Here is a 12,876-nt window from a genome sequence, read left to right on the forward strand (position 1 = left end):
AGATCTGGACAGAGAGTCAGTCCCTAAATAATGTTATTGTAGGCCAGGCTCACTTCTTTCCATCAGCAATCCTCACTTTCATTCTTAGACCCGCAGCCTCATAACTGAAAGGTAGTTGCTTCAATTCACCGTATTATGCCCTCACTATTAAGCAAGAACTAGGCTGGTCTCCTATGTACAGCCCCTCAACACACACACACACACACACACACACACACACGTCTTTATAGGAAGAGAAATAACTTTCTCATAAACCTCACAGGAGATCTCTCTTCAAATATTACTAACCAAGATATAATTTACATGGACTAAAAGGCAAAAGAGAAACTTTGAAAGTGTTTATTTGTTTATTTTCCATAGTAGAATGCCAGAGAAAGTGGCATATAGAGACTGACTTATGGCTGCTAATAGTAATGTCTGCCAATAACATGTCACCATTTATTCAAGCATTTTTGTATTGGCCAATATTTAGATTTTCTTCAACTTTTTAATATTATATAAAATACTGAAATAAATCTCTTTGGGCATATGTGTAATGAGAGTGTCTGTTTATGTACATATGTGCATTTCGGCTGCTCAGTATCTTAATCACCTTTATATGATTGAGAAACCTTTTATTTTGTGATTATTGTTGCAATGCAGAGCTTGCCACCTACTATAGAAGCTGAAGATAACGGTAATCATTATCTCAGTCTCTGTTGCAGCTAGGGTATGCCCGATGACCTAAGCTCTACCAATTAGATTAACCCACTCCCCAGAATTTTAATTATGATATAATGATACATTTAAGCACTATAAAATTCTCACTGGTAGCAATAGCAGTAGGGGCAAGATCAAGTTACTGAAACAATAGTGACACCCATGTAAGTTATAGCAACTTATCTTCAATGGTGGTGAGCGTGGTTTCCTCCCTGAATCAGTTCCCGGCTCCAGATTTTGGACATTATCCTTGACTGTATAGAAACTAATAGTCTTTTGATGAATTTTTGTTTGTTTGTTTACATTAGGCTTAAGCAAGGGAATTTTTTTTGCCTTGTTGTATTTTGTTTTAACTTTCATTTGCATTATGTGATTGCTCAGGTGGGTACACATTTTCCACGTGTATTAAAAACTAATATTTCCTCTTTTATGACACTTTGGTTTCAATATTTTGCCCAATATCCCACTGGATTATTTTTTTTTCTTATTTATTTGTTGGAATTATACATGTATTCTAGATGCCAAACATTTACAAATATTATAAACACTTATAAAATTTGACCACACCTTCTTTAAATTTGTGGTTTGTCTCTTGATACATAGTTACCATGTTCAGAAATATGGAAGAAACTCTGGAGATTTTGTATAGTGATTAAAATAACTTGGACTGTGGAGTTATGCATTCAGAAATATTTATTGAGTTTGTATCAATCTATATCCATAATGAGTAGCAACCACACAGTTGATTTAGACAGGAGAAATGTAATACAAAAGACTGGTAAACTTTGATAAAACAGTAACTCTAAAATACAAGAAAACTCTATATGGTACCCTGGACCTGAGGGAGAGTATTCAATGAAGAAAAAATTTAGAAGGGGTGTTTTCTCCACAAGACTAGAGTAGTTGAAAAAGGTGCAGTGGCAACCCACTCAACAGCACCGCGTTTCACTGCTTTGCTCAGGTCAGAGCTATTCGGCAACTGCTGGACGATAACAATGGCAGAAAGCAATTCTCCGCGGCATAGGTTCCACCCAGTTGAATCTCTTTCAGTGGATCTAGGTAAAAGGATATAGAAGGAGTGAGCCAATGACAGTCTTTTTTTTTTTTTTTTTTGAGACGGGGTCTCACTCTGTCGCCCAGGATGGAGTGCAGTGGCGTGATCTCGGCTCACTGCAAGCTCCGCCTCCCGGGTTCACGCCATTCTCCTGCCTCAGCCTCCAGAGTGGCTGGGACCTCAGGCGCCCGCGACCATGCCCGGCTAAATTTTGTATTTTTAGTAGAGACGGGATTTCACCGTGTTAGCCAGGATGGTCTCGATCTCCTGACCTCGTGATCCGCCCTCCTTGGCCTCCCAAAGAGCTGGGATTACAAGCGTGAGCCACCGCGCCCGGCTGCCAATGACAAGTTCTTTTTTTTTTTTTTTAATGACAAATTCTTAACTGCAAGCAGGCCACAGGCAAAAGTTAGCAAGGGCCCAGGTACACAGGTGGGCAGAGGGAATCAAAAAACCTGTGGAGGTATGAAGCCTGCAAATTGTGGTGTCCATGCTGAGAAGGCTGCAGGAAGCCAGCCCCAGCTGTAAGATTCCTGAGGGACCTCAGATTCTGAAGTATAGCACCTCTAGATGTTCTGACACTCACACCACCCACTCACTGTAAGGAGCCAGGCACCACAGGAGAGCCCTTTCCTCTACAACATCTCTCCGGTGCTCTCTACTGAGAAGGCTTGAATACTGTGCTCACTATGGGGAAGTAAATACAAGAGGAATTCCACACGTTATGGCAGAGTGATTGCGGGGTAAATTTGGAGCTGAGAGGCAATACATTATTTATTGACAAATATGTGGCATGCTGGCCAGCATAGTAGATGCTAAAATGTCACAGTAAAAATAAGAAATAAAATTATCTTCCCTATAGAAATTATACTTTTGTAGAAGATATATGATATTATCCAAAGAAATGATTAATAAAACAGTGAAGTTCTATGAAACAAAAATAGAGTGCTATAAAGTGTAATGACATTTATTGAGGTTCAAAGAAAGTCTCCTGAACGACAATCATATGTTTGGGGAATTAATACTTAAGATGTATACTGAATATGTGAATATGAGGTATATTAATATTCCTATAAAGCTTGCATAGTAAACTGTGCTAAATGTTTAGAGTTGGCAGTTACTGGCATGGCAGCTGATAACCGAAATTTAATAATAAATGAGATTGATGAAAGAGTAGAGAAAGATAAAAAGTCACATGAAGGAATCTTTTGATAAACACACCTGAAGAGTTTTAAACTGCTTGCAGGTCAATTAAGATGCAAATTAATATGTATTCAAAAGACAACATGTAAGTCATTCACGATCTCCATTAATATGGCTTGTGGGTGGCAGAATTCAGATTACAGAGAGTTAAACAAGTAATAATCTCATAGAACCAAAAGTAGAGATCATAATATAAATAACACATTGATTTTAATTTCCAACTCAAATTAAAAATTAGATTTCATATAAAAATTTGGATTATGGGTCCTTTTGAAAAATTGGAAACCTTATCCATCTTTCCCTAAACTGGCTTGAAAAAATATTCAACCGGGTTGCCGCCCCTCCTTGAGATTATAGGGTCCATACATTCTTTTTTTTTTTTTATTATACTTTAAGTTCTAGGGTATGTGCGCACAACTTGCAGGTTTGTTACATATGTATACATGTGCCATGTTGGTGTGCTGCACCCATTAACTCATCATTTACATTAGGTATATCTCCTAATGCTATCCTTCTCCCCTCCCCCCACCCCACGACTGGCCCCAGTGTGTGATGTTCCCCTTCCGGTGTCCAAGGGTTCTCATTGTTCATTTCCCACCTATGAGTGAGAACATGCAGTGTTTGGTTTTTTGTCCCTGCGATAGTTTGCTGAGAATGATGATTTCCAGCTTCATCCATGTCCCTACAAAGGACATGAACTCATCCTTTTTTATGGCTGCATAGTATTCCATGGTGTATTTGTGCCACCTTTTAAGGACATTAGGGTCCATACATTCTGTATTTCATCACTGTCAGTATTGAACTGCATCACTTTTAATATTTCTACCTGGCCTTTCTAGCACTTGCACTCATAGACTCTGCAACATGCAGTTCTTTAAAGAAGATAATGTGGAAGAGAAAAATGTGGTGTCTGACAGTAAGAGGGTTATGGTTTTTGTTTTTTCTTCCCTTTTTTTTCTTCTCTTCCTTCTTTAAAGAAAGTCAATAACTGACTGCCGAAACCAAGGTGTATACTGGTTGATATAAATAAGCCCATACATAGAGAGAAATTATAGATAGAACTCAGAAAGTTGAACTCTATTTACGCCTATTTAATTACTGGAATAACACTTACCAAGCTACTTAAACTCTGGTGCTTAATGTCTTCACTTATACCGTGAGAATTAATACCCACTTCCTGAAGTTATCCTGCAGAATAAATGAAATCATGTTTCCAAAGCTTATCAATAGTTCATGACCAAGTAACTATTTGAAAACACATAAAGGAGACACATTATTAATATAGTAATCAACATACCACAGTGGCTGAAAAAGAATTAAACTCAAAGCACTAAGTTAGTCATTACACAATCCCAGGCTGTTTCATTAGGCAGTTGATGGTAACACATGGGGAAAGCCAAGGGACATCAAGACAATAAATCAAATACATTCATGTGCTGCTAAACAACAGGGATATGTTCTGAAAATTTGAGAAATGTATCATAAGGCAATGATGTTTGCCATGCAGATTTCACAGTGTACTTACATAAACCTGTATGGTATAGCTTAGAACACACCTAGGTTATAAGGTATAGCCTATTGCTTCTGGAATACAAACCTGCACAGCATGTTACCATATTGGATAATATAGGCAACTGTAACACAATAATAAATATTTGTGTATCTCAACTTATTGAAGTCTAGAAAAGATACAGTAAAAACACAGTATAAAATAATAATAATAATAATAATAATAATAATAAAACAGTACCTATATAGACCACTTAGCACGAATGGCACTTAAAGGGCTGAAAATTGTTCTGGGTGGATCAGTGAGTGATTAGTGAGTGAATGTGAAGGCCTGGGATATTACTGTACACTACAGTAGATGTCTTAAACATTAGGCATTGGGTAAATGTATAAAATACATTTTATTTCTTCAATAATACACTAAACTTAGCTTACTGATAATTTTTTGCTTTATAAACTATATTTTATTTTAGCTTTTTGACTCTTTTGTACTAAAACATTTTTTTTCTGGAATAAAGAACCATTTTTATTACAAATGATTGACTTCCCCAATTGTAGATGTTATGATCATTAACACAGTCATAACAGAGAATCAGAGATTAAGGGAGCAAAAGATAACATTTGGAAAACAGTCAGATGACACCGTGGATCCTATGGCCATGATTTCATTCAAAGAAATGTGAGGCTAGAGGTCCAAGACTCTGTCAGGCATGTAATCCTTGGATATAGAAATCTTGGAGTATGAATCCTTGAATCAGTATTATCTTTAGACGTGTCATTTTAGAAGCAAATGGTCCTCTGACAGTGATGTTTTAGCAGGAAGAATAGCATCTTCTAAAGCAAAATGGCCGGTAGCCACAGTAGCCAGAGCTAGAGCCACATCCACAGCCATAGCCAGTTCCATAATCACAGCCATACCCACAGCCGTAGCCAGTTCCATAGCCACAGCCAGAGCCAGAGCCATAGCCACAGCCATAGCTGGAGCCATAGCCACAGCCATAACCAGAGCCATAGCCACAGCCATAGCTGGAGCCATAGCCACAGGAGTTGCCGTAGTAGTTGCAACACATGTTGTCAAGAGGAGAGACTTGAGATGGGTTTCAAGAAGATGCTTCTGAGGTGTGGACATCTTCTACTTCCCTGAGACCTTTATATACTGTCAGTAATTGCCAAAGCATATCATTCATTCCCTGACTTAGCCAACAAATATTTAAACAATTATTATGTGCCAGTCACTGTTGATCATCAATAATATTTTGCTTAAAATGAGCCAATTATTTTGGAGACTCTAGTTTCATTTCAGGAACATCATTTTAATCTGCTCTGCCAAAGAACCATCTCAGTGAAATCATGTGCCCAAATATAAAGCTGATACTAATTTTCAAAATGTCCTATCAGTAGATATATATCTTACATAACAAGTTTTGGGGGGATCATAACAAAATTTTATCCTTTTTCTCTCTCTCTCTCTTTTCCTAAAATATCTACCTCTACCCATAGGGAAAGAGACAACCCTATTCCCTTTCCTGAGTCATTACAACTTCTTTGCCAGACTTCTTTCTCCAACTCACTCTGCACTTCCACACCTACCCCTTGTCCAACCTCCCTCAAATCCCAAGAAACATATTTACATCTGATCATTCAAAGCCAGACTGTATGCTATCTGCAAGTGCTTCTTATATTTTCCTTCCATCCTCCAGGCAAACCAAGACCCTTGGGAGGCAGAGAAGCCCTCCTTTTGTCTCCCATTTCTTCAGCTATATAAGTAATTGTCATTGAGGAGCCTTTTAAAACCAAACCAGCTTCATTTTAAATATATATATATATATATAGTTATACTTTAATGTGCAAGTTTGTTGCATATGTATACATGTCCCATGTTGGTGTGCTGCACCCATTAACTCATCATTTACATTAGGTATATATCCTAATCCTATCCCTCTCCCCTCTCCCCACCCCATGACAGGCCCCAGTATGTGATGTTCCCCTTCCTGTGTCCAAGTGTTCTCATTGTTCAATTCCCACCTATGAGGGAGAACATGAGGCGTTTTCTTTTTTTGTCCCTGTGATAGCTTGCTGAGAATGATGGCTTCCAGCTTCATCCATGTCCTTACAAAGGACATGAACTCATCCTTTTTTATGGCTGCATAGTATTCCACGGTGTATATGTGCCACATTTTCTTAATCCAGTCTATCATTGAAGGACATTTGGGTTGGTTCCAAGTCTTTGCTATTGTGAATAGTGCAGGGGGGTGAGGCACCACCCGCAATGAGGGAAGTAAGAGCCAGCCCCTCTCCCCCTGCCCGGCTCTTAGGACCCCCATCACAGGGGGGTGAGGCACCCCCTGCAATGCGGGAAGTAAGAGCCAGCCCCTCTCCCACCCCTGGCTCTTAGGAACCCCATCGTGACCTCGTGTTTCTGTGGCTTTCTAGTTTTCTTGTCTTTTTTTTTTTTTCTCAGTCTTTTAGACGCCCAGCTGCACAACTTGATTGCCTTACAAATGACCTGCTTCCAGGATGCAGAAATTCCTAGTTTCTTCTGTGACCCTTCTCAACTCCCCCATCTTGCATGTTGTGACACCTTCACCAATAACATAATCATGTATTTCCCTGCTGCCATATTTGGTTTTCTTCCCATCTCAGCGACCCTTTTCTCTTACTATAAAATTGTTTCCTCCATTCTGAGGGTTTCATCATCACGTGGGAAGTATAAGGCCTTCTCCACCTGTGGGTCTCACCTGTCAGTTGTTTGCTGATTTTACGGAACAGGCGTTGGAGGGTACCTCAGTTCAGATGTGTCATCTTCCCCGAGAAAGGCTGCAGTGGCCTCAGTGATGTACACGGTGATCACCTCCATGCTGAACCCCTTCATCTACAGCCTGAGAAACAGGGATATTAAAAGTGTCCTGCGGCGGCCGCACGGCAGCACCGTCCAATCTCAGTATCTTCTTATCTGTTCCATTCCTTCTGTAGTGTGGCTTAAAAAAGGCAGCAAGGTCAAATAAGAATGATATCACAGGGTGAACACCCAATGTAATATTAGGAGTAATACCTCCCTAGGATATAGAATATACTGTCACAGAGTATACACAGATGGGGTACACCCACTGTGATATTAGAAGCAATATCTCCCTAAAGTATGAGGAAAAATATCACAGGGTGTGCACACTGTGTGATATGAGGAGTAATATTTACCCTGGATATTACGACTAACATCAAGGGTGTACACACACGGGGTACACGCACTGTGATATCAGGAGTTGTATCTCCCTAGGATATTATGAATACTATCACAGGGTATATACTATGTGTGTATATGCACTGTGATATTTGAAGTAATATCTCTCTATGAGATTGCAAATAACATCAAAGCATGTACACCCCTGTGACACATTAGGAGTAACATCCTTCTAGGGTATTACAGATCACGTCACAGTGTGTACACCTCTGTGACGTTTTGTACACACTTTGTGACATTAAAAGAAACATCCCCCTAGGATATTATGAATAATAACACAGGAGGGGTACACACATGGTGTACACCGCCTGTGTCATCAGGAGTAACATCCCCCTAGGATATTATGAATAATATCACAGCAGGTGTACACACATGGAGTACACCCCATGTGACATTCGGAACAGCATGCCCCTAGGATATTAGGAATAGTATCACAGGTGTTGAATACGCATTTCTAATCTGTAATGTCACCCCCAGTGACATTAAAAATAACATCCCCCTTGGATATTACGAATAATATGACAGGGAGTACACCCCATGTGACATTAGGAATAACATCCCCCAAGGATATAACGAATAATATCAGAGGGTGTACATACATTGTGACCTTAGTAGTAACATCTCTTTAGGATATTACAAATAGTATCACAGGGTGTACAGGCATTGTGACATTAGTAGTAACATTCCGCTGGGATATGATGAGTCATATCACACGGTGTACACCCCCGTGACAATAGTAGCAACATTCCCCTAGAATATTAGGAATCATATCACAGGAGGTACAGCCCCTGTGATTTACAAGTAACATGTCTATAGAATGTTACAACTCATATCACTGTGTGACTCTGTGTACACCCCATGTGGCTTTAGGAGTAACATCCCACAAAACTATGATGAAAAATATCACAGGGTGAACACCCCCTGTGACCTGAGGAATAACGTAGTTTTAGGATATTATGAATGATGTGACAAGGTGTACACACCCTGTGACGTTAGGAGCAATATCCGTCTAGGATGTTAGGAAGACTGTCACACGGAACACACCCCCTGTGACATTAGGATATGACAAATAATATCACAAGGTGTACACACATCATGACATTAGTGCTAATATTCCTCTGGTACACTATGAATAATATCACAGGGTGTACATCCCTGTGACATTAGGAGTAACATCCCCCTAGAATAGTAAGAATAATAACAGGGGATGTACACCCCCTGTGACATGAGGAGTATCATCTTGCTAGAATATTACGAATAATGTCACAGGGTGTTATTGTCTGTGCCAATAGGAGTATAGACCCCTGGGAAATTATGAATACTATCACAGGGTGTACAGCCCTGTGACATTAGGAGTAACATCTTTCTAGAATATCACGAATAATATCACGATGTGTACACCCCCTGTGTCATTAAAAGTAAAATTGCCATGGGATATTACGAAATGGAACACAGGGAGGACACCCCATGTGACATTAGAAGTAACATCCCCCGAGGATATAACCAATAAGATCAGAGAATGTACCTGCATTGGGACATCAGTAGTAACATCTCTTCAGGACAATACAAATAATATCAAAGGGTGTACACACATTGTGAAATTAGTAGTGAACTCCCGCTAGGATATTAGGAATTTTATGACAGGGTCTACAGGCCCTATGACATTAGCAGTAACGTTTTCCTAGAAGATTATGAAGAATATTAAAGGGTGTACAGGACCTCTGAATTACGAGTAACATTTCCATAGCATATTGCACGTAACATCACGGTGTGTACATGCCGTGTGACATTAGGGGTAACATCCCACAAAATTATAACGAATAATTCACAAGCTGTGCACCCTCTGTGATATTAAAAGTAACATTTCCCTAGAATATGATGACAATATCACGGAGTGTACACCGTCTGTGATATGAGGAGTGACATCTTATGAGGATAATACGAGTAATTTCACAAGGTGTACAAACCCTGTGACATAAGGGGTGACATCCCTCTAGGACGTTATGGATAATATCAAAAGGAACATACCTGGTGTCACAATAAATGCAACCTCCCCTTAGGAGAATAAGAATAACACCACAAGGTGTACACACAATGTGACATTATTATTACGGTAAAGCTAGGACATTGGGAATAACATCACAGTGTACAGAGTCCTGTGACATCAGGTTTAATATTCCCCTACAAAATTACGAATAATATTGAAGGGTGTGTACCCCCTGCGACTTTAGAAGCCGCATCTCGCTAGAATATGGAAGATAATGTTCCAGGGTGTGAACCGAGGGTGGCAGTATAGAAAGGATCCTAGGAAAAATCCAGGAGTAATCTCACCACCCTATGGCCCCCTGTATATGACCATCCACATCGCAGGGGGGCGGGTGCCCCCTGCGATGCAAGGAGTAATACCACCGGCCTCTAACCCTCTGGATATTACGATCCACATCGCAGTGGGGCGGGCGACCCCCACCCACGCGAGGAGTAATATCGCCCACCTTTCACACCCTGGATAAGACGATCCACATCGCAGGGGGGCGGGCGCCACCCGCGATGCAGGCAGTCATATCACCCCCCTCTCGCCCTGTGGATATGATGATCCCCATCGCAGGGGAGTAAGAGCCAGCCCCTCTTCCCCCCCGCCTTAGGACCCCCATCCCTGATCCTGAGATCCTTAGGACACACCTGGAGAACTGTGGGTATTAGGTGTCCAAGAAGAAAGCTCAAATCTGCCGACGACAGGTACCTTAATTGGGATTTACTCTCCGACATGGGTCTGACGCCACCCGGGAACAGAAAGAAGGCAGGTTATTTGCAATCTACCAGAGCCTAAGGGCGGAAGGCAGGCGAGAGAATTCTCAGGAGCTGTGGGGTTTTGTAGACTGTGGATCCCAAACTTTGTAGTATTAGCCAAGCCTTTGTATGAGGTCACAAAGGGGGTGGGCACTGGGAACCTTTGGAATGGGGATCCCAAGAACAGCAAGTCTTTCATGAGTTGAAGGAAAAACTTCTGGCAGCCCCAGCCCTGGGGCTACCCGATCTGACAAAGCCTTTTCCATTGCATGCGTTAGAGAGAGAAAAGATGGCAGCTGGACTTTTAACCCAAACCGTGGGGCCCTGGCAGAGGCCGGTGGCCTACGTCTCTGAACAACTAGACAGGGTTTCTAAAGGATGGCCCCCCTGTTTGAGGGCCTTGGCAGCAACTGCCCTGCTAGTACAAGAAGCAAATAAGCTGACTCTTGGGCAAAACCTGAACATAAAGGCCCCCCATTTTATGGTGGCTGAGAGCCAGCCCTTTTTCCCCCCATGGCTCTTGGGACCCCGATCGCAGAGGGGGTGGCACCACCCGCGAGGCGGGGACTGAGAGCCAGCCCCTATTCCGCCCCAGGCTCTTAGGACCCCCATCGCAGGGGGGGAGGCACCCCCCGCGAGGCGGGGACTGAGAGCCAGCCCCTCTGCCCCCCTGGCTCTCAGGACCCCCATCGCAGGTGGGGGAGGCACCCCCCGCGAGGCAGGGACTGAGAGCCAGCCCTGCTTCCACCCCAGGCTCTTATGACCCCCATCACAGGGGGGGAGGCACCCCCCGCGAGGAGGGGACTCAGAGCCAGCCCCTCTTCGGCCCCCGGCTCTTAGGACATCCATCGCAGGGGGAGGAGGCACCCCCAACGAGGCAGGGACTGAGAGCCAGCCCCTCATCCCCCCCGGCTCTCACGACCCCCATCGCAGGTGGGGGAGGCAACCCCCACGAGGCAGGGACTGAGAGCCAGCCCCTCTTCCCCCTATAGCTCTTAGGACCACCATCGCAGGAGGGGGAAGCACCCCCCACGAGGCAGGGACTCAGAGGCAGCCCCTCTTCCGCCCCCGGCTCTTAGGACCCCCAACGCAGGGGTGGAGGCACCCCCCACGAGGTGGGGACTGAAAGCCAGCCCCTCTTCCCCCTGTGGCTCTTAGGACCACCATCGCAGGAGGGGGAGGCACCCCCCACGAGACAGGGAGTCAGAGCCAGCCCCTCTTCCCCCTGTGGCTCTTAGGACCACCATCGCAGGAGGGGGAGGCACCCCCCACAAGGCAGGGACTGAGAGCCAGCCCCTCTTCCGCCCCAGGCTCTTAGGACCCCCATCGCAGGGGGGGAGGCACCCCCCACGAGGCAGGTACTGAGAGCCAGCCCCTCATCCGCCTCGGCTCTCGGGACCCCCATCGCTGGGGGGGGAGGCACCCCCCACGAGGCGGGGACTGAGAGCCAGCCCCTCTTCCCCGCCCCCGGCTCTTAGGACACCCATCGCAGGAGGGGGAGGCACCCCCCACGAGGCAGGGACTGAGAGCCAGCCCCACATCCCCCCTGGCTCTTAGAAACCGCATCGCAGAGGGGGGAGGCACCCCCCGCGAGGTGGGGACTGAGAGCCAGCCCCTCATCCCCCCCTGGCTTAGGACCCCCATCGCGGATCCTAAGAACCTTAGGACCCACCTGGAGGACTGTGGGTATTAGGTGTCCAAGAAGAAAGCTCAAATCTCCGACGGCAGGTACCATACTTGGGATTTACTCTCCGACAGGGGTCCAAACGCCGGGAACAGAAAGAAAGCAGGTCATTTGCAATCTACCGGAGCCTAAGGTCCGAAGGCAGGCGAGAGAATTCTCAGGGGATGTGGGGTTTTGTAGACTGTGGATCCCAAGCTTTGCAGTATTAGCCAAGCCTTTGTATGAGGTCACAAAGGGGGCGGGGACCGGGAACCTTTGGAATGGGGATCCCAAGAACAGCAAGTCTTTCATGAGTTCAAGGAAAAACTTCTGGCAGCCCCAGCCCCGGGGCTACCCGATCTGACAAAGCCTTTTCCATTGTATGCGTTAGAGAGAGAAAAGATGGCAGCTGGACTTTTAACCCAAACTGTGGGGCCCTGGCTGAGGCTGGTGGCCTACATCTCTGAACAACTAGACAGGGTTCCTAAAGGATGGCCCCCCTGTTTGAGGCCTTGGCAGCAACTGCCCTGCTAGTACAAGAATCAAATAAGCTGACTCTTGGGCAAAACCTGAACATACAGGCCCCCCATTTTGTGGTGGCTGAGAGCCATCCCCTTTTCCCCCCCTGGATCTTGGGAACCCCATTGCCGGCGGGGAGGCACCGCCCGTGAGAGTGCTGGGATTACAGACGTAAGCCACCGCCCCTGGCCAATGAATGTTAGC

General features: G+C 44.3%; 1 protein-coding gene across 5 annotated transcripts; it reads right to left on the reverse strand.

The window, feature by feature from the left end:
* Positions 1–1,445: 1,445 nt before the first annotated feature.
* Positions 1,446–12,346, reverse strand: LOC115930426 (keratin-associated protein 21-1-like). Of its 5 annotated transcripts, none has more exons than XR_004067055.3 (5): positions 12,163–12,346; positions 10,383–10,473; positions 7,204–7,443; positions 4,071–4,144; positions 1,446–1,754 (listed from the first exon to the last, which is right to left on the reverse strand). XR_004067055.3 is itself a non-coding variant. In XM_031001334.2 (2 exons), exon 1 carries the CDS (start codon positions 5,533–5,535, stop codon positions 5,278–5,280), a length of 258 nt encoding a protein of 85 aa, XP_030857194.1. In that variant the 3' UTR covers positions 1,446–1,754; positions 4,071–5,277. The 5 variants fall into 5 exon arrangements, 1 of the variants encoding a protein (XP_030857194.1); XR_004067057.3 differs by having other exon boundaries at positions 7,204–7,344; positions 12,163–12,340; XR_004067054.3 differs by having other exon boundaries at positions 7,204–7,429; positions 12,163–12,340.
* Positions 12,347–12,876: the final 530 nt, after the last annotated feature.

This window comes from Gorilla gorilla, chromosome 14 (genome assembly GCF_029281585.2).
Source record: "Gorilla gorilla gorilla isolate KB3781 chromosome 14, NHGRI_mGorGor1-v2.1_pri, whole genome shotgun sequence".
In the NCBI taxonomy this organism is placed as follows: domain Eukaryota; kingdom Metazoa; phylum Chordata; class Mammalia; order Primates; family Hominidae; genus Gorilla; species Gorilla gorilla.

Excerpts from the sequence above, each read along its gene's own strand:
- LOC115930426 (XM_031001334.2), bottom strand. The coding sequence starts at position 5,535 with ATGTGTTGCAACTACTACGGCAACTCCTGTGGCTATGGCTCCAGCTAT.